The 22,938-nt window shown below is 41.3% G+C and overlaps 1 protein-coding gene across 1 annotated transcript in view; it reads left to right on the top strand.

Moving 5' to 3' along the window:
* Positions 1–21,940, top strand: part of LOC125454056 (Krueppel-like factor 7) — a 66,171-nt gene extending 44,231 nt beyond the window's left edge. The window contains exons 3-4 of the mRNA XM_048534334.2: positions 13,780–13,903; positions 20,937–21,940. Of these exons, the coding sequence (XP_048390291.1) occupies positions 13,780–13,903; positions 20,937–20,988 (176 nt within the window). The 3' untranslated portion in view covers positions 20,989–21,940. The remainder of the gene's footprint in view (positions 1–13,779; positions 13,904–20,936) is intronic.
* The last annotated feature ends 998 nt before the right edge of the window (positions 21,941–22,938 follow it).

The raw sequence follows: 22,938 nt of genomic DNA, 5'->3' as shown, positions 1-22,938 counted from the left end.
TTAATCTAGTCCCATTTGCCAGCATTTGGCCCAAATCCCCCTCCAACCATTCCGATTCATGCAACATTAAAAAGGCATTCTAATGGGTGCATCAGACATAATAGGAACTGCAGATGCTGGAGAATCTCTGAGATAAAATGTAGAGCTGATGAACACAGGCCAAGCAGCATGTTAGGAGCAGGAAAGCTGACGTTTCGGGCCTAGACCCTTCTTCAGAAATGGGGGAGTGAAAGAGTGTTCAGAAATAAATAGGGAAACACCTGCCCCCCCCCCCCCCCAATCCCTTACCCCCCCCCCCCCAGGCCCCAAGAAGACTTTCCACATCAAGCAGAGGTTCACTAGCATATCTGGTAATGTGGTATACTGCATCCCTGTTAATAAAATGTGAGGCTGGATGAACACAGCAGGCCAAGCAGCATCTCAGGAGCACAAAAGCTGACGTTTCGGGCCTAGACCCTTCATCAGAGAGGGGGATGGGGAGATCTCCCTATTTATTCCAGCTCCCTCTCCCCATCCCCCTCTCTGATGAAGGGTCTAGGCCCGAAACGTCAGCTTTTGTGCTCCTGAGATGCTGCTTGGCCTGCTGTGTTCGTCCAGCCTCACATTTTATTATTATGCAGGTTTTATCACACAGGTTTCGTGTGCGCTAGGCAAGATCAGTATTATTTGAGTTAGGGAGTCCATTTGTCAGTCTAATAAAGACTGGGAAGAAGCAGTTTCTGAACCTGCTGGTGTATGTGTTCAAGCTTCCTGTATCTTCTGCCTCATTGAAAAGGATCATAACATTACAAAGGTCATAGGGTGATTTGAACAGCGCAAGGAACGCAAAGTTAACTGCTGCAGAGAAGGTTTACAAAAAGCAAGATCAACATTAGATTTTAAATTCAAGAGGCCCATTCAAAAGCCTAATAACAGCAGGGAAGCAAGTAAATTTCAGAAAACATTGGTACTAATTTTTACAGACTTAGAATTAGGTTTAAAAGTGCAGAACAATTATAAGAAATAAATGAAAATAAGATATGCTGCAGCTAGCTCGCAGAGTCGCCCTGTGTTGGTGCGATCTTGAATCTTTAGTAAGCAAATCGTTCTTGGGCATAATCTCGCCAAAGCCCTGTACTACAGTAGTAGCAGTACATTACTGTATTATTTCAATCTCCTTGTAGTAAAGACCTGCCTGCCATCTTGCTTCCTGATAACGCTCACCCACCTATCCCCACCCCTGTTGGAAACCAATGAATCATGCAAAAATAAAATCAGAAATTCCTGGAGGAGCAGAAAAAAACCCAGCAGGTCAGCACCATCTTGTGGAGAGAAATCCAAGTTTTCAAGAAAGATCACCGAACCCAAAATGTTAACTCTTGTTTTCTCTCCACAGATGTTGCCAGATCTGCTGAACTTTCCTGCATTCAGTTCTTTGAGCTTTTTTCTTGTTTAATGAATCAGTCAATTTCCTTTGTTTGCCCTTGCCCTGGAAGGTGGTGCAGTCACAGCCGCCTTTTCTCGTGTCCTGCTGCAAACGAGTTAAGATTGGCATGGGACTGCAGTCACAAATTAACCCAGTCTAACCAAGGCCAGCGAGTTTCTTTCCCTAAAGAGCTTTGGTGGAACGTTTTGGGAGTTAATACCAGTTTCTTTGTTTTACTGGGCTTTTGAATTCTAGATATTATTTTGGGTGGGGGTGAGATACACACACATATATGCACAGTAAACTGTACATGACTTGATTGTGTAACTTCAGTCCAGTCTGTGAATACGTGTAAACTGTTGCTAATCTGTTGTAGGATGTTTTTGCGAGAGTTTTCTGTAGCAATATGTTATGGAACCAACTGGGGCTAAAACTGTTTTAAATCTAGGATTGTGCAATGACGCAGTGTTGATTAATAACCACACAGTAAAAGATCTCGGAAATAGTAACTATGTACAGCTAAATTGTGTACCACACTTGAAAGTGCTATACTCCAATTATGAATAAGAATCTTCTACATAAAGGTAGATACGTTGAGGGAATTGGCTAAGGTGATCGGGTAAAGAGGATAAAAGTATGGCAGCAATCAGACAGTGGGAAATACTTAATTCAAAATTTTTTGGCAAAATTGAGAAACAAAAACTGAGCAAGACAAAGCCAGTTGGGATTTTCTGAAGTGATTAAGGATAGTATTGATAAAACAAAACCATTATAGTATTGCAAATAATAGCAGACAGTCTATGGATTGGGATTGTTTTAGAAATCAGCTTAAGGCTACCAAAAAGGTGTTAAAAGCGAAAAAATGGAATATAACTAAAGAAACCAGGAGTTTACTGAAAAAAAAACTTAAGAGCACATGCAATTCTATAAAAAGGGGCAAGAGTAGCTAAAGTAAATGTTGCGTCCTGAGAAACAGAAGGAAAGAAATTGTCACCAGGAATTATAAAATTGCAGTAAAAGATCATAACGTACATAGTAGAGATGGAGGAAAACCGAGGGACTGAAAAAAGCAAGTGAAAATTAGGGTAATTAATATCAGCAAAATGAAATCCTGGAGAAGCTTGAGCTTCCAGGAGAGTTGATGGCCTATTATCACAGGACTGTTAATCCACAGACCCAGATAGTGTTCTGGGGACCCAAGTAGATGGTGGAATTTGAATTCACTTTTTTCAAAAAAAAAGAAGTCTGGAATTCAGATTCTAGTGGTGACCATGAAACCATTGTTGATTGTTGTGACCCTTAGAAATTCTCTTTGCTCTGCTGTTGAATCTATTTACATTGATAGTGAAGGAATAGTGATACAGGTCTGAGTCAGGGTGATGTGTGCCTGGATGGAGCTGTTCTAGTGTGACTTTGTCCTTTTTCGGTGAGAGAACTGGCAATAACTAAGATATGTGAAATTGCTTTAAAATGTGCTGAAGTTCACCCAGTGAAAACAATCCCTTGATAATGGAATAAGATATTTCTTAGCATAAAAGTGACAGGTTTGAGTTTTTACTTTGACAATGACTGGAATGATAGTTTTGGATCAGCTTTCAAATCTTCTGAGAGAGATCTTTCCCGCTGTCTATTAGTGTGTTCTTCCCCCAGTCCTAATCTTTTGAATTCAATCTTTAAACCTTTCCATCATTCCCTCTTTAGACCCGTCGTAAAATCTACCTCTTCGACCAAACTTTTGATCGTCAGTCCTACTGTCGTCTTAAATGCCTTACAATCAAATTTTGTTTGATAACACTTATGAAACACTGGAGAATAGTTTATTACATTAAAAGTGCTTTTAAACGTTACAGACTCTGGAGACTGAGGTTGAAAATTTTTTAAAAAGTCCAGTTAGCAGTTGAAAGGATGACATGACAAGATTTCACATTTTATGACTTTACTGTAATGAAACTATTGACTAAACACTATCATTGTAAGTATTTTGTACTCTTAAATCCAACAAATGTATTACATTTCCACTTCTTTACATCTTGTCTTTAGCACAACAGAACACACATTTCCCAGGTATACTTACTCTGTCCTTGAGGCAGACATTGACTTTTCTCAAAATGAGTTCAAGGTGATTCTTACCTCCGAAGAGTAAACTCATCATTCTTTTCCTTTCTTATACTGGTAACTTGGAGGAGTAGCAAACAGTGAGGATATTAATTTTACAGTCTGAAGGCAGAGCTGTGTAAATTAAACTGGCAAATTAGGTCAGATAGACCAGTAGATATTCAATGACAGGCATTTGAGAAACTATTTATTTCAGAGCACTCAGACAAGAGAGATTCCAGTAGGAAAGAAAGACTTCAGGGAAGGACACCTCCACCTGTTAACTAAGGAAGTTAAAGACAGTTGTACATTTTTCATTCATTTAGATACTATGTAAAGTTTGAGTGGCAAAACATAAAGAACAACAAAGAAAAACTGCAGCATTGGAAAGGAAGAACAAATGCAGTATGAGAGAAAGCTAGCAAGAAATGTCATAACAAATAGTCAAGATTTTTACAGGTAGTTTTTAAAAAGAAAGAGGAATAACACTTGTTTCCTCTTACGAGAATGAATCTGAGGCATTAATAACAGGACATAAGGAGATGGCAAATAAATTGAACAAGTATTTTGCATCTGTCTTTGCGGAGTATAAATAGTATCACGGAAATAATTTTGAATCAGCAAGTGAAAGAGAGGGAGGATTTAAAACATTTCTAATCACGGGGGGGAAAAAAGGTATTAAGAAAATTATTAGACCTAAAAGTAGACCTTGTTCCATAGTCTTAACAGAAGTGGGAGCTAGGATAATAGATGCATTGGTTTTAATTTTCCAAAATTCCACTATCTAAAATGTACTATCAGATTGGAAAATGAGGAACATAACTACTTCATTCAAGAAAGCAGGTCCAATATCTGTCATAATGAAAATACTGTAATCAGTTATTATGGAGTTAGGTCACTCAAATCTCAATGTAACCAGGCAAAGTCGTCATGATGTGAAAGGACCTGTTTGACTAATTTATTGGAATTATGAGCAAGTGTCAAACACTATGGATGAAGGGAAATCTACAGATGTTCTCTGTCTAGGTTTCCAGAGGACAGTCATTAATCCATACTAGTATATTATGTCCTATCCTAAATACTTTAATGTTTCTAACCAGAGGATTAGGAGGATTAGCTGAGGCATTTAGGAACGCATACAGCATAATTACCTTTATTAGTCAAGGCATTCTGTATAGTAGCAAGGAGGTAATGCTAAATATGAATACAACTCTAATTAGGCCACAGCTAGAGTATCAAACACATTTTTGAACACCAGTTTACTGGAAGCTCACAATTGTTCTTGAGAGTGAACAACTGAGATGTACAAAAATGTTGCCAGGACTGGAGAATTTTAGCTCAAGAAAGGCCAGACAAGTTGGAGTTATTCTTGGAATAGGGGAGGCTAAAAGGTGATTTAATTAGTTACATAAAATCATGAAGAAATTAAATAGGTTCCTCCTACTCACTCTATTGTTTTGCAGAAAGGCCAATAACTAGAATTGTAGATTTAAACTAATGGGTGTGATGCTTATAAAGGAGTTTAGAAGAAATGTCTTCCACTCTAAGGATGGTTGGGGACTGGAACTCATTGCCTGAAAGAATGGTAGAGGCAGAAGCTCTCATTGAATTGCGTCTTCTGACTCTGCTATCTGTAGTCATGTAAAGTGAGTTTGGGTAGGTGCACTGCTTTTGAGATCTAAGCAAAAACAAAAAGCCTCCCAAATACTGTACCAGTTGATTATGACTTGACCATGTTTGTGGTGGTACATTACTGTAAGGGTGGAGATACTTCAGTTCAGCATTCCAGTTCTGAGAATTTTACTTATGGAGAGGAAGCTTTACCTTGTACCCTGCTCTCTCATACCTGACTTGGAAGTGATTTAAGCCTAGTGCTACTAGCTGCAGATGGAACTGTACACAAGCAGGCCTTTTGGTCTGTGTGGGTGTTTGTGTTGTATCTCCCCTGCTACTTCTGATCTCACTGTCCTTTCTCCCATGAGTGCTTATGTAGCTTTCCCTGTGTTGAACATGTTTCACCTTTTGCAGCACACCCTGAATTATTCTTCACTACCTGAAAGTATTGCTATGATCAGAAAAAAATTAACAAGTGGTAGAAAATATAAAGATGGAAAAACTGTGGAAATAATGCAGTGCAGAGAAAATCATTTAAATTTCAGGCCAAAAAGTGCACACCAGTACAAGTTTTAATGGGAGCATTTCTGAATAAATCATGTTCAATATCTTGGCCTGTCATTCTGAACTTTCCTTATGCCTGACACACATCTGCTTTACGAAGTTCAAATATCTTCATTCTTTTTGGTATGAAACTGAGGAACCTTTTGAAAATTCTCATTTTCAGTTGATTTTTGAGGAGTGAGAGAAGGAGTGATTGTACTGGTACAATGTTTGGAGTTAAGGCACATGGTACAGGTACCAATCTGCGTTCTGCATCCATTATGCTCACTTGCCTGTAAAAGATCATAGAGTCATTCAACTTTGATACAGATCTTTAGACCCAACTCGACCATACTGACCAGGTTACCTAAACTGAGCTAGTCCCATTTGTCTGTGTTTGTCCCATAACCCTCTAAACTTTCCCAGCCATGTACCTGCCCAAATGTATTTTAAATGTTGTAACTGTAGCTGCCTCTACCACTTCCTCTGAATCTTGTTCCTTACATAGAAGCACCAGCCTCTGTGTGAACAAGTTGCTGCTCAGGTTCCTTTTCAATCTGTGCCCATTTGGACTCCCCTATCCGGGAGTGACTGTTGACGTTATCTACGCCCCTTGTGATTTTATAAATCATCTGCGCTCCGAGGGGAAAAAAGGTCCCAGCTTGTCCAATTGCTTCTTGTAACTCAAACCTTCCAATCTCAGTAACATCCTTGTAAATCTTTTTTGCACCCTTTCCAGTTTAATAACATCATTCTTGTTGCACTAATTTAAAGCCGAGCCGAGATTTCATTCGTCCCTCAAAAGTTCACAAACAGAATAACAAGTCATGTCATGTTGCTGTTTGTGGAATCTTGTCTGCTGCAAAATGGCTGGGAAGTGACTACACTTCAAAGTAGTTCATTGTCTTTTAAAGCACTTTAGTATGTCTTGAAGTTATGAAAGGTGTTGTATAGAAGTAAGCTCTTTTGTGCCATATTACACTCAGTAAGAAACAAAGATACATATGTGTTTCTTTGTCTCTCTACCTGCAATGCACAGTGTGCACTCTATTACTGTAGTTTAATTTGACAGCAGAATAAATGACTATTTCTGCAGATGTGAATCCTGGATGGTGTGCTGCCTCACTGGTGCCGGTGACAAGAAGGCACTGAACACCTGCAGAACACCACCCCAAGTTAACAGTCATGGTATACATCATTCTGAATGACATATGTAAAAAAACAGGAAAATGGTCTTGCAGTCACGATACAGCAAGTTGGGTAGAAAATTAGTAAGCAGAATCTCAAAAGCAGTCACCTTCACGTTATTCATAATGACATACACAATGAGTATTGATATAGGAAGATAAGACATAGATGCATGGTTGGAAAGAGAGAGCTGGAATGAAAAGTTTAGATTTTTGGGACATCTGGGGTAAATGTGACTGTTTATCTGAACAGAACGAGGATGGAGTTATTTGTTTGCTCATGCTGGGGGGGCTAGTTTTAAGCTAACTCACCACAGGTATGGGAACCAGGAAATGATTATTGAAGAGGGACTCCAAGGTATATAGAGGACTGGGAGAAATGGGTGGCATCAGAATTAAAAATATGAATTACGTGGTGACAGAGTAAGGGAGGATGGTTTAGATTTTATACTGAGTCACTGGATGTGTGTATATGCACAGAGCAAAGCTAGTAAGGTTGGAGTTAAGGTGAAGCTTGTACGTGGAAATATGATGTGTCTACATGAGGTCTAGCTCTTTGAAAGGGCAGGACTGGATATTTTCATGTTCTTTAAGTAACGGAATATAGATTGAGATAGTAGTGATGTGAAGGACATAAAAGGTGGCTCCCTAGAGGATGTCCAGCAAAATTTTCTACAGCAGCATGTTTCTAGCCTTAACAAGAGGCCCCACTGGAACTTGTTTTTGGAAATGAGGTGGGCCAGGTGTGAGGTAATTATTTAAGGACAATGATTGATTATTGTATTGCCAGGTTCAGGGTGAAAAGAATCATGAACAATCTAGAGTGAGAATGATTAACTAACTGGTGATAATGAGGAATCGACTTCAATGGGGTGACTGGGAATCTGGGTAAATAAATTGGAAGGAAACATTGATCAGCTAATATTTTTCCAGTCAATGAGCTGTCTTCAAAGAAGTGATAGTTTTGGTGCAGTCAGGGCATATTTGCTCAAAGGGAAAGGAGGGAACACAAATCTAGGGCCCTCCAGGTAACAAGAGATTTTGAACTTTTGGTATTCGGTCTATATTTTCTACTGTCATAAGTACTCATTCTTACCTTTATCTTAATCTCGGAGGTAGTGATGAAACAAATAGGAAAAACCAAAGAGAGGTTATGAAAAGAGACTCTCAGCCAATATTAAATCTCACAACTTTTATATGCGTATAGATGGTAAAAGGGATGGCAAAAGGAAGAATAGCGTCAATTAGGAACTGAACGAGGAATTTGATCATGGAAATAGGAGTCATAGCTGAAATATTAAATTAATACTTTGCATCAGTCTTCATCAAAGAAGATAGTACCAGGCTGTGGTGACAGAGGAGATAATTCAGTCTCTAGGAAGATTTAAAATTAATGAGATAATGGGTAGACTTGTCACATCTCACTGGGGTGTCATACTGAAAATCCAGTTCCGCTATTTTATATCCTTATGTTATATCAAGCCCTTACAAAACCTTAAATCTATCAAGGTTTGCAAAGCCCCCAGTCTACCTGTCGGATATATCAAGGCCAGTAGGAAACTTGGACCAGGTTTCTGCACTTAAGAACTATTACTTATTACAAAGCTGTTTACCTATGTTAGTATACATATATGAACTGTCTATATGAGTATATTATTTAAAATTTATGATTTCCTCTCCTTCCCCCCCCCCCCCCCCCCCCCCCCAACAGCCCAGCTGTGCACCCAAAAAAATGCACACAAAGAAGAATGACGTGGATGGAGGGAATCAGTTTATTGGCCCAGTCTACGGGGGTTTGCTGAGATGATCCTTTTTGCTTGTCACACTTTTCTGCTTTTCAATTTCTCGTTGCCACTTTCTCTTCATTTTGCAGGATGCCTGCTAAGTCTCTTAATTACTGATTAAACCCATAGCTTAAAGAACTGGTGAGGGTAAAATATACCGGCTTTCTTCAGGCTTTAGGACTTTTTCTAGAAAGAAAGACATGTCATCTGCCCTTCAGCAGTCCAAAGGTTTCTGCCAGTATCATTCACACCCAAAAGCAGTTCAGCTACCAAGGAATTAGTCAGATGGTTGTTCTCAGGTTGATGGCCTTTGGTTGTGACCAGTTGATGATTCCAATCAGCAAACTCTTAGTATATACCAAAATAGAGAGCCTTTATACAGTTTGTTCTTAAAGTTGATAAGGCTTCTGAACCAGACAAGATGCATCCAAGTGTACTGAGGGAAGTGAGACTGGAAATTGCGGAAGCAGTGTTAATAATTTCTAAGTCACTCCCAGTGTGGGAGGGCTGGGGGACAGTACAGGGAGCAATCAATAAAACATAACAGTATTCTTAATAGCAGCATAGAGTACAAAAGCAAGGAAGCTATAAAGTTTTGTATAAGGCTGTTCGCCCTCAGATGAAGTATTGTGTGCAGTTCTAGTTCCTCACTCTAGGAAAGGTGTGAATGCATCAGAGTGTGGAATAATCCCAAGAATGGGGTTCTTCAGTTGTGAAGATAAATTGAAGAAGCTTGACATTTTTTGTTTGAGGAAGAGAAGGTTGAGAGAGCTCTGACAGTATATTTATCACCTGGAGCAGTCTGGACAAATTGAAGAGAGAAATTACTCCTACTGTTAAAAGGATTGAGAATGAAAGGGCACAGATTTCAAGTGGTTGGCATTAAGACTTGAGGAAAACTTTATCTCGCAGTGATTGGTTAAGACCTGGAATATATGTCTAAGTGTATGGTGGGAGCATTTTATTCGAGGCATTCAAAAGAGAGTTAGACTCTTTACTGAAAGGAACAGTATGCAGGATCTGGGGAGAAGTTGGGAGAAAGGCATTAAGTGAATAGCTTGTTTCATGAGCTGGCATGGACAAATGAGCTGACTGGCTTTCTTATACTGTAATATAAAATATTTTGGATGGATGATGTTGCTGGATGCAAGCAAATTATTTTGTGTCTTGATATACAAATGAGGAGCTCTTTTCTAATACAACATATTACACTGAATAATATTTGGTGGTGCCCTATCTCTGAGCTAGTGGCATGTTGTGGAGAAAGGATATGAGACCCGCCCAAACCTGGTACGTAGGAGGATGAGAATTCCCATTGCCTTTTAGACTAATTATCCAGAAAAACAGTAAATTGCGTCTTAAATATAATTTTGTTTTTCCAATAAGCTGTTTTTCCCATGGTATGTAGAGGCTACCGGTTAAGATGTTTATTGAAGTAAAAACAGTTGCTGGAGAAAGTCTGCAGGTCTGGCAGTATCTGTAGGGAGAAAGCAGAGCTAACGTTTTGGGTCTTGTGACATTTCATCAGCTCTGATGTTAGCTCTAATTTCTTCTACAAATGCTACCAGATCTGACTTTCTCCAGTAATTTCTGTTTTTTGTTTCAGATTTCTGCAGTTCTTGTTTTATTTAAGATGTTCATTCAGCAGTCTTGGATGAAGGTGGTGCATGTATGGAGTGGGTGGCTGCTGAAAGGACTTTGCTTGCAGTGGAGAATGGAAGTTTCTTCCTTGTTTGTAGATATCATTTTGAATGCAGAATGCTGATAAACTGCCTTGGTCACCTGTAGCTCATGATTTGTTCTATTCTCACATTAGATGCTGATTGATAACTCATTTGGGTCCTATCAGTGTGACTTTTAATTATCAGATCAGATTGAGGATATTTGGGCTTCATGTTATTTTTCAAAGGCTGTGAGAAATTCCACAGCCATTTTGCTCCTTCTATTTTGTATTTAATCTTGTCAATTTCTGGCACCTTTTTTAGAAACTATAAACCAAAATCATAATGTGGCGTGCAAATCTCTTGCGCGCGCTTTCCCTCGGTCTCGGTCTCAGTCTCTGTCTCTGTCTCTGTGTATCTCTCTGCTTTGCCCCCTCGGGGATAGGCTGATGACAGAAGCTTGAAACATTGCAAATAAGAGCCCAGCCTGTAATTAGTCATAGCTACAGTCGATGTGCGGGTGGAGGATGGGCAGATGGAGTTGCTAGGCAACTGCATCAGCACCATGCACGGAGCAGTAATTGCCTGGGCCTGTCTGGCTGGCTGGCAGCATGTTGGGGCCTGCTCAACTGCTGTTCCTCCTTTGGGGGGAGCAGAAAATACCCTCCAATTAAGTGAGCTGGCGCACAAGTGCTACAGTGTCTGGCACCTGTGCTTCCTAACGGCATTCATCATCTAATTTTTAGCAGAAGTATATTCCTTTCCCCGAAAGGAAAGGAAGCATTAATTTCGACACTGTGAAAAACCCTCTCTTCCATTTTTCTTCTTTCTATTTTTCGCTCTGTCTTCCCCTCTCTCTTTCTCCCTCTATCTGTCACTCATGCTGCCACTCCCATCATACTTTATCTGTTTCTTTCATCTCTCCATGTCTCTCTCACCATGTCTATGTCTCGCTCTCTCTCTCTCTCTGGCGCACGCTCTCCGGGTCTTTGTCTCTTCCTACCCCCACCCGTCTCCACTGCATTCTGCTTGCTGTCTGTCAGTGGTTTGCATCAGTTCCCCTTCCCCTCTCTCTCTCTGCAGTATTTGTATTTCTTGCTTCCATTTGTGTTTGCGTCTATAGGCGAGCCTTGGTAAGCTTGTCTTTCTGTGCCCCTACCCATCACTCTGCATCTTGGCTTTCACTTGATGTTTGTGACAATAATTAATTTGCTTTATTAAGTTTGTTTAAATCAGATTGGAAGAAGAGCAGTAAATACAAATGAGATTTCTGTATATTAACATTTGAGCAAGAAGAGCTTTTCAGAACTCCTTGGGGTGAGGCAATAGTCATTCTTGGATAAAGCAGAGATGGAGATACAGCAGACTCAGTAGTGACAATGTGGTCTGAAAGGGCAGCTTGTAGAGTGCGGAAAAGAAACCCAATTCCCAGACCTCATGTTAATTCATGAAGTTTCAGTAACAGTAGATTGTACCCATGTTATTGACTGAACACTTGAGAGCAACACAAACCAAGACTGACCCGTTTGTGTTTTTTTTCCCCCCAAAAACCCCGTGGCCTAAAAAGTTATATTTTGACTGACTTTTGATTGCTTTCACTCATGGCAATGATCAAACATCCCAAGTCCATGCTCGGCAAGGTGGTTTCTTTCAGCTAATGTCAGGGCCAATTCTCTGGAGATGAATGTTCAAATCCCACAACAGCTAGTGGAATTTAAAATTCACTTCATAAATCAGGAATTTGTGATCATTGTCATAAAAATGTGTCTGGTTCACTATTGGATGTCTTAAAAATTGATACCACTCCCAAAAAGGCAATTTTAATCACAAGTGATGGTCTTCAGAGACTTACCTATCTGTCTTAGGTTGGTTCGAGCTTCTTGGGTTGGCTCGAGCTTCTCTTTAGAGAAGTTAATCTATTGTTCTTAACCTTATCCAACCTACATTTGATTCCAGACCTATGGAACTGCGGTTGACTTAACTTCAGAAATGGCCTAGCATCCTACTGTGTTTGAGAGAAATTTGGCAAAGCCAGCATAGCTGTCAATTCCTCTGACACCTGGATGAAGGAATAAATTTAAAACATTGTTAATGCTGCCAACAAATAGTTAGGGTAGCTAGAGATTGTGTCTGGTGTAGCCAGCTTCCAATAAAGTCTTGATTACACCATACAGTGGATAAAACAGATTTGGGACTGACTTGTGCCTGGGGGAGGGATGGATTACAAGTTTCTTTGGGGCATTAGCACCATTTTAGAAGTGTTCCCAAAGTGCCTTGATATAATAGGAGTCGTTTTACTGTGACAGTGGGGTGTCCCCACATATCCACGTAGTAATGGGAGAGCACAGTCAGAGCATCAGCTCAATCCCAGATAAGTTTGAAATTGCAGTCCAGTCTTCAGAAGCTTTGAGAAATTCTGGTTAGTTGTTGAGTTCCTGATGAGTATGATTTGCTAGTTATCATGAACTGCATGGAAGTCTGTCTGGATATTGAGTTCTTTCAGTAAACAAATGTTGATTTTTAATGTTGCAGTTATGGCTGAGAGTGATCGTCAGAATGCTCAAGGGTATTTTCATAAATATGACCTGAAATTCATTCAACTATCATTAAACTGTAGAAGAACAAGACTCAGCTGAAGCATAAGCCATCCTTTATATAGTATCATAGATCAACTACTGACTGGGACATCTGATTAATTACCCATTATCTGGGTGTGAGATGCTATGTCTGTTCTATCCGGTTGATATAACTGATCTCAAGCTCTATTTTGAGGAAGAGTTAACACCACGATCTGGCCAATGTCATGGAAACATCCTCTGATCAGTAACTTTGCTGTTTGTGGGAGCTTGCTGCACACAACCTGGCTGCTGCACTTTCTATTTAACAATTGACTACGTTCTAAGACACATTACCTTTTGGGGTTGTGAAAGGCTCTGTATAAGTGGTAGTCTTACCCTTTTTCTTCAAATTATTTATTTTGTTTCCTTCAATATGCCATTCCATTTGTGTTACATTGATTAAGAGTATTAGCCTGCTAACTTTGCAGAAACTTCACTGTGGTCTCACTCAATTCCTTTTTCTGGGCCTTCTTAGAATTTGCGTATCTGATTTGTAGAAAATGTTCCAAATACAAAAATGGAAAAAATATATTGTTTTATGTCCACTGCTTGGCTCGTTTGATTTTCCAGGTGGCCAGTTGCAAGAATGAAGGCTGTTGGTTGTTGTTGTCTTAAATTCCTGAAAGGAATAAAATCTGTATTTGACAGTTTCTTGCATTTTGTGTTGAAACTTGTCTGGTGTACTGCGCTTTGCTGTAGGCCCAAGATTATGTCTTGTGGTGTGTGCTGCTAGCCCACAACTATATCCTGGGTCTGCAGTATACCGTGGATCTGGGACTGTATTTTGATGGTGCTGTAGTTAGCTCCCCTTCTGGCTCTGGAGTTTGTTTGCCTTGGATAATTTTTTTTTTTTCTGGATTGCTTCCCTTGCAGGTGAGAAGCCATACAAGTGCTCGTGGGAAGGTTGCGAATGGCGTTTTGCACGGAGTGATGAGCTCACCCGACATTACCGGAAACACACGGGAGCCAAGCCCTTCAAATGTAACCACTGCGACAGGTGAGGTGCCACAGAAACCCGCCCACCTCATGCGGTGGGTGGAGCAGAGAGTAAGAGTCCGGCTGTGAGCTTGCATGGTGCAGAGCATCGTGAAGGCGATTAATATGTATGGTTTCCAAATACAGGCCTCGAGAGCTTGCTCCCGAATTAGTATCTTATTCTAGCTCCATGTTTTAGAACTAATCCTACTCCCCTAATTGAGCTTGTCCAAAACCAGTTCTCCACACTGTAACCAGGTTGCTTGCAATAGAATTCAACATTGAATCCGTTCAGATCTAATCTAGTCAGCAAAACAAGAACATTTTTTCTTGAAATTCATTCATTTTTGTTCAGCATTTGTTTAGCTACATAAATGTGGGTATTTAGAATTAAGGAAGATTATTAACGTGTATAGAGGCAGTCCTTGGCTAACCTGATCTTTGAATGGAAAGGATTTTGAAAACTTCCAATTTGATCTGGAGGGTTCTGTCACTTTTCAATCAGAAGGTCATGACAACGATGAGCAGGAAGTAGTTTGTTTGGCCCCTCAAGTCTGCTATGCTGTTCAATAGATTTGGCTGATCTGATTGTGATCTTAACTCTACTGTCGCCCATTAGCATCAACTCCTTTGTTAGTCAAGAATCTGTCTAATTCAGTCTTGAATATAACAAGGTGTAGAGCTGGATGAACGCAGCAGGCCATGCAGCATCTTAGGAGCAGGAAAGCTGACATTTCGGGCCTAAAGAGTCTAGGCCCGAAATGTCAGCTTTCCTGCTCCTAAGATGCTGCTTGGCCTCCTGTGTTCATCCAACTTTATAACTTGTCATCTTGGATTCTCCAGCATCTGCGGTTCCTATTATCTTGGTCTTGAATTTATTGCTCTCTGAGGAAGAGAAATCCCTAGGTTAATAAACCTCAGAAGAAACCTCCCCTCGTCTTTGTCTTCACTGTTGACTGCGACAGAATGGAACGTAGGAAGATAATTCTGGTGATCTTTAGGGACAGGGTGGTTGCATCAGGTAGTCATGTGATGAAAGTTCCAGGGGTATAGCCACGCAGAGCAGACAATTGGACACCTCTCCTGTCAAGACAGGCATTGTGCTTTGGATGGAGAGAATCTTGGTGTTGGAATAGATCCTCAGAGTTTTCTTCATTTTCACCTCAGCTCTTGGCCTTGGTGCAGAAGAAGTTGATTGGCCTCCTCCAATTAACACCACGGACAGATCAATTTCTTTCTTCCAAGCCCTTCCTGTCATTTGGACCAAGCATTTGCTCCAGCCGGGTCTTTCTGAAACTGGTTCTGTTCAAATCTGCCTTTCTGTGGAGAGCTTTCAGGTTATATTTAAGTGCAGCCTGTCAAATGGAGAGTATTGCCTGGACCATCTCAATGGTACCGGTGCACCTCAAACCCCATGTTTAATCAGGGAGCCAAGCTGCAGATACAATGGATCTCTTTCTCTTCCTCACCCCAGCCACCCCAAATCCTGTGTGCTGTCCACAACCCAAGGAGTAAACAAGATGCAGTAAGCCAACAGCACATTATCAGAGCATCACTGAGCAGTATTTTCATTACCCTGGCAGCTGTCCAACTCTGACACCTTGGAGCCTTCCAATGGCATCGTGCCAGAAAGTCAGCTGGCCAATAGCTGTGCTATCATACGGGGACCAGACTGCTCCTTTATGCCACCCTTCAGTGTCTAGCTTTCCATCATTGGCCTGATCTCTGTCTGACAACGACTGATCCTGACTCTCTCACTTCATCAGTTTTCTATCACTTACTCTAATAATCATTCTTTTTTCTCTCATTGATTCTTTTGCTGAATATCGCTACTTTCTCTGCCACTGTTCTACTTCCACCTCTATAATTCACTGTTTTTCTTTCTCTCTTTCATTCACGCTGTGTAGTCTCTTTGCTGCCTCAGCAGATCTAACCACTGCCTGTGGGGCTGTTAATGCACGGGTACGATTATGAATAATTTATTGACTCTTCTCATCTTTTGCTGTCATTTATTTCCCATTAGTCGAGTTCAGTTAATGAAGCCGTGAGCGCAGCCCTGAACTGGCAGGCTGCATTGTGTGGCGTGAGCTCCCTGCCGACAACTGTGCAGTCTGTCATTAATTCGGTCTAATAACTTAATCGGGTGTCGAGGTGGCAGGGTAGGCCAAGCTGAGGGAGGGGGAGGGGTGTGTGAGGGATTGGAGAGGAGGCACTCTGATCAGATGTCCTGCTGACTGCTTGACTGCAGTCGGCATGCCAGCTGGTGAGGAGCCATATCCACACCTGCTCGTGGTGCCATCTGCTGAACAGATCGCCATCCACCTGCCACTTTCACCCATCAGATCCACAGAGTATCTGCTCCAGTGTCTGTCTCTCTATCTCTCTCACTGTGTTGTTCCCACAGTCCTTTCATCCTCTTGTTCTGTATCCCTCTTTCTCGTTCCTATATGCCACGCTTGCATTTTATTCTTTTTCTCATTTTTTTCCTGGTGTCTTTCACTTCCTGCTCTCTCACCCCTTTTTCTCTTTTACAGTTTCTCGGTCTGTCTTATCCTTTTTCCATGTTTCACTTGTTTTTGCATTATCATACTGGAGAATCACTTTAAGTTCAAGTTGACCATGTTTCCATTTCTGACCACTGGTGACCTCTCGTAGAATTGATTTTTGAGTGAAAGCGCTGACACCAAACGACTTATTGCAAGCTCCTACAGAAGTATGATCCTGTGAACATTGATGGAGAAAAATCTTGACTGTCTCTGTACTCACTCTCACTATATTCAATCTTTTTCTGTACGTTTTCTTGCTTTTTTGTGTCTATCTCAATTTTTTGGTTACTTCCTCTCTTGCATCTCTCACTTTCTGTCATATTTCCCATGTTCTTAAATCTCTTTTTTTTTAAATTTGTCACTTCACTCTACACTTCACTGGTTGGAATGAGAGTACTAACTGAGTCTCACCCTGTCCTTGGCTGTCGGTGGTGTCACCCATGTCTTCCCTTGACCATCAGACTCAAAGCCCCCTGGCTAAACCTCATGGACTCTGCAGACAGTGAAGCAAAATACCTTTGGTCGCTATTGTTTTAATCTTCCTTTCTGGAGGCATTAGCATGCATTTATTTAGTGCTCTTTACAACTGTGCTATCCTAAGACATTTTTCAATTGAAATGTTGCCATAGTATCATGTGGTAAAGTAGAAGAAACCGCAGCCAATTTGTACACCACAAGGTCCTGTGGTATGGTAATCATCTAGAATTACAGAATGGTCAAAGCTTAGCAGGAAACCATTTGATCTGCTGCATCCATTCTAGTTCTGCTCAAAAGCAGCTCTAGTCCTGCTCCTCAGCCCTTTTCTATTGTCCTGCAATACTTCATGTTCAAATTTCCTACTGAAAACTGAGTTAAATTGGTCTCCTCCACGCACTCAGGCATTGCATTCCAGATCCTAATCTCACCATGTTTTTCAACATAATGTTGTTGCTTCTTTTGTCAGTTACACAACAGCTGTTGTCCTCTGGTTCTTAACCCTCTGCCAGTGGCAAAAAATTCCCTTTACCTGCTCTGTATAGATGCCTCATGAGTTTGAATAATCTCTGTGTTCTCGAAAGAGAACAGCCCCAACTTCTCCAATCTAGTCACATGACTGAAGCCCCTCATTCCTGAGCCATTCACATAAACCTACTCTGGGCCGTCACTAACATCTTTGTGTCCTTCATAAAGTATGTTGCCCAGAATTGAACACCTTGAGACTGAACCATTGTAAAACACAGGTTCAATGTAAAGTTTTCGCTATTGTACATTAATCTGCCATTTTATAAGGTTGGCGATCCCATACGCCTTTTTACTTTTGTAAATTGCTCCACGACCTTCAATGACCTGTGCACATACGCCTGAAGGTATCTCTGATTCTAGACACTCTTTTCCCTTCCCCCTTATAGCACTGTACCTTGAGTGTAGCCCAAATTGTCTCCACTTTACAGACAGTTCTCTTACAGATGCAACTGTAACAGGTTTCTGTTTACCTGGGTTCAGGTCTGCTGTGCTGTCATCCTGTTGAAACTGGCATTCTTCCAATTTTACCCTATAATACTGCTGGTCCTTTTCCATAAACAATTTAAACCACGTGTTACCATGATTACCGATCCCTAAATGTTCTTGTATTGATAGTTGAAGCCCTTAGTGTGACCTATTTTCCAGAAACAAACTCAGCTATTGCCGCCTTCCTCACTGGACCGGAAACAAAGTGGACAAGAAAATTTTTCTGGACACAGTTCAAAATCTGTGCCCTTTACACAATCACTATCTGACTTGCATATTAGGAATTTTTAATGTCACCAGTATCATTAATGTTCTGCATTTGCTCCCATCTAAAATTTCCCTGCAAATTTGCTTTTCTATATCTTCTGCATTGTTTGTTGGCCTACAGAATGCCTACAGGAGTGTAATGGGACCTCTGTTTCTTAACCATATAGTTTCATTCATGCCCCATCTAAAAACTCTCTAATATTGGAATAATCTCCTTGCACAAATCTGCAGCCCGTCTTCCTTTCTTTACTTCAGTGTCTTTGCTGAACACTTTGTATCCAGGAATAGTGGGTGCTAGTCATGCCCTTTTTAAGGGCCAATTCCTCATTCTTACCCCAACATCATATTCCCCTTTGGCTGTCTCAGCCTACAGCTCACCAATTTTGTATCCAACACTTTGTGTGTTTACACAGATATAAACCTTAGAGGAATGCAACAGCATCAAAATGATTCTGATCCCACCTAATATTTTACTATTTCTTGCACTATCTGTCTCACCTAATCCTTTCTGCAGCTTCTCCACTCTTCCGGTTTTATAGCTTGGTGGCCACATCCCTGACAGTATTAGGCAGTTGTGCCACAAGGACATTGGTCTTGCTCCTATTGAGGAGTAACCTCCAAAACCTGGTCTCGACGCCAAGGAATCCTGCCACCTTAGCACTCCTTCAGTATTGCTTTGGGTGTGCAGTGTATTTTTGTGACCTTGAGCTCTCTGCTTTCTGGCAAAAAAAAACTGAGTATGCTAACATTGAGTTACAGTGAGTTCTGTTAACCTTACAAACTGGTCTGTCCAACCCACACCTTGAGTATTGGGTCCTGAGCTGTTGACTCGGGTACCAGGGAGGTTGTGCAGAGTTATGTGGAAAACCTAGGAACTTATCTTCCTTGGGAGACACTACATGAGTGGTGACTGTGGAGCACTTCAAGATACATGAGTAATGTAGAAAAACTGTATATGGCTAATTACGCGGGAAGTAAATTGAAAAAGCTTGACAAAGGGCCAACAGATTCATACCAGCAAATGGTAAATCTAAAATTGACCTTCTCTCAAGGAGTGATTGAAAATTGGACTAAATCTGAGTTAGAGCAGTAAAGGCAGCACCCATTTAAACAATTGGTTACTACAAGGGAAAGCATTGCCCTATGATACGTTCAATTTACTCAGTTTCTATGTTCTCTGTTGTTTAGGTGAGTGAAGGGTGATCTCATTGATTTACACGATTCTGAAGGGGCTTGACAGGTTGGACACTGAAATGTTTCTGCTGACTGGAGAATCTAATACACGGGTGCCCAGTTTGGTGATAAGGGAAAAATCATGACTGAAATGAGAAATGTCTTCACACACAGGATGCAGGACTTTGGAGATATCAAATAGTTATGGATGTTCCCATTGAAAAAGCAAAGAATGAGAGACAGATTTTTGATGTTTCAGGGAATCAAGATGTATGGGAGCAGACAGGTACACGAAACTGTGAGACACGGTCAGCCATGATCCTATCGAATGATGGACCGCGGGTCCAATTTCTTGTGAGAACCTTGGGATCTTTCAGGAATGGGGGGAGACTAGGGAAAAGGGGATAATAATGAGCCAAATGACACACCTCACTCAGACTTACCTTGAATGTGTTGTGATTGTGAGTGTTGTTTAAAGGATGGATTGTTGCACATCGACTTAATTACCTATTGGTGTGCTTCAGCGGCTACTTTTAATTATCCTTAATAGCTATATTCTCCAAAGTACCACAACCATTTCAATCAGATTGGGCAAGCTCCTAGCATCATAACTGGTTAGCAGAGGTGCAGTTAGATACATTGGGAATATTAATCTACTTTCCGCTCTTGAGTACTGTCCATTGACTCAGGCTGATGGTTTGTAGCTTGGAGCACAAATTGTGAAACATTATCCTGCCTTTGCCTCCCCCACCCCGTGCCAACTAGACCCAAATTGTATGTGACCGATTCAGAAACTGTTCCGAATGATTCCATCTTTGAATTGGATACCGCTGCATTGGACAATTAGGGCGGGATTACATGAAATTTGACAGTCTTCATTAAGAGACACAGTAGTTTAGGCTGTTGTACCGTGGCATCTGACACTTGTGGAGCCATGTCCAGTCAGGTATATGAGAGAGAGAGAGAGACTAAGGCCTTGAGGTGAAGGCCTACCTTTTGAGCAAATTAGTTATGAGTAGAAATAAGCCACTTAGCCCCTTGAGCCTGTTCTGCCATTCAGTGAGATCATGGCTCATCTGAATTTGTTTTGAATTTCATGTTCCCACCTACTCCAAATGAACTTTGATTCCTTTGCCTTAAAAATATTCAGTGACTCGGCCTCCATTGCCTTCTGAATCACAGAGTTCATGTAATGAAGTTGCCTCCAATTTGCTCTTTACTTGTAACTCAATTGGGAGAATTGCAGTGGAGATGTTACACCTTGTGCAATATTAAAATATTTTCCTAAGCCCTAGGTTTCGCATTCCTCCCACTGCTGAAGGATGCAAAGTTGGAATTGGGTTCCTCTTGCTTGCAGTTTTTGGTTTTGATATATCTATGATGTTTACAAAACTTTTCATGAAGCAATCATGGGAAAGAATTCCCTGGTTGAGGGAGTGGGAGAAAATGTTTTCATTTTATCTGAAGAAGTGTGTTAAGGTTTCTATGTGGACCTGAATGCTTGGGTAGGGTGGTGAGACAGACATGATTAGGCAGCATTTAAATTTTAACAGGATCAATTTTCTCTCTTCCTGTTTCCAGGTGTTTTTCCCGATCTGATCACCTCGCTCTTCACATGAAGAGACATGTTTGAGAAGAAACCAAACTCTACACAACACCATGACATGACTGTTAGCGGGGAAATGACCTGTTCCTCAAGAACACAGACATGTGGTCGACTTGTTGCCATGTTGCAGTGAGCATGTGTGCATACATGTTTGCGCGCGCGCGCACACACACACACACACACACACACACACACACACACACACACACACACACTCTCTCTCTATAGATGTATACACACCCACACACACTCTATATCTTGGTTATGCCTTACCCAGTCTATCGGTCAGTTAGACACTGCCAAATGATTACTGATTTAAATCGCATTTGGATTTCTGTTGCCATGGAAACCAAAGGGGATTAGAAACTTGAGACCACCTTCCAAGCCTTCACAGTGAGAACAGTTGGTCTACTCGCAAGCCAATTGGCTTTCCATTCGTGGATGTCCAGCTTCCACCAGGGATCATCTCCACATTGTCAGTGTTCTGCTGTTCAGACAATAGGTGTTTGGGGAAGTAAAAATTGAGACAGCCTGCAAGGAGAAGGAAGTGGTGGTCCGAACTCAGTTCTGCGTTTCTATCATGTGTAACCTGGTTATCGTCAAGTGTGTCCAATGCCAACCCATCGTGGGCCTTTTCAGCACTTGCAGCTGAGTGGCTTTTTTTTTAAACACAGCAGTCACACCTGCATCTTTGTCAAAAAGAACACCCAGTATAACAAAAAGTTTGAATGATACAATTGGTTGCTGATGGCGTCCTGACCGCTTTTGCTTGCATACCCGTAGCCTGTCCCCACACACTGCACATTTAGAAGGATCGTTGGCTGTTGGCACCATTCTGGGCTGACCTAAGTACAGCCACAGCCATGCTCATGGGAGTTGGCTGAACTATCCCCACCCCTTCGAATGTGCTCCTCCCAGATGTTTGTGTTGAACTGGGCTGAGATAGATGTAAATTAATACAGCAGGCTGACTGCACAGACTTGGGTCAGCGTTGTGGGGTGGGTGGGTTGGGCATTGTATTGAGGTTGGGGGGTTGTTATGAAAGGGAGGAGGGAGCAGGAGAGGGATTTATTTTGCTGAAAAGGCTGATGGGAGGTTTGTAACTCCATGTCAGCTTGACTGTAAACAATTGGTTTGTAAATGACGATTTCTAATTGACCCTCCATGCAGATTGAGGGCCTGTTGTAATGGTAATTAAGTGAATTTAGTTTAAAGTTGGTGAAATCACTCTCCTCCCATTCAGATATTCATGTATTCTTCCCAGCTGCAATGCCATGAAATAATTTGAGCTCTTGAGATATATACGGGTCGACACAGTCAAATCACTTTTATCGGCCTTTTATCCCTCGCTGTAGCTCTGGAGGGAGTCTTTTTACTGGTCTCATTGTCTAGCCAGTGCCAAGCTAAGCTGCCCTCCAGCTGACTGCCTTGTCTTCTCTCAACGCACTGTTCATGGCCAACGAGACAAACCAAAGATTGGGACAGACTTCTGACAATGAAGAGCACCACTTTCTCTTCCTTTTTAAAAGATTATTTATTTAATGAGCATTTTCACAGTGACACAACTTTGTGATTCCACTCATGTCCAGTGGTAGTTTAGTAAGTTTGTTTCGTGCTGAGTTCTGATGGTTGGCAGAACTCATGGTCTGATGTGCAGCTTCTGTAGATTTGTGCTGGACTGACTTTCTCAGTGTGACTTTCAGCTTGCTCATCTGTGTTGATGCCTGATTGAGGCCTTTCACCATTTGACCCGCCCTTGGTCATGCAAATGTCTGACTTACCCATGTCTATGCAACAACTTGTAGAGTTAACCCTGACACTATTCTGTTGAAGGTGCACTGTGTTCTGGTTATGTCGTGAGAATTTGGGGAAGGTGACTTGTAGAAAGAAGCCTGACAATTTGCATATCTGAGATTCAGGCCTGTATGGGAGTTAGACCATGGACAATCTGTGCATCTATGGCAAATCCTTTTATCA

The sequence above is a fragment of the Stegostoma tigrinum genome, chromosome 7 (genome assembly GCF_030684315.1).
Source record: "Stegostoma tigrinum isolate sSteTig4 chromosome 7, sSteTig4.hap1, whole genome shotgun sequence".
Classification (NCBI taxonomy): Eukaryota; Metazoa; Chordata; class Chondrichthyes; order Orectolobiformes; family Stegostomatidae; genus Stegostoma; species Stegostoma tigrinum.
Note: the sequence above shows the minus strand (reverse complement) of the source record. Positions and strands in the feature narration are given on the sequence as shown.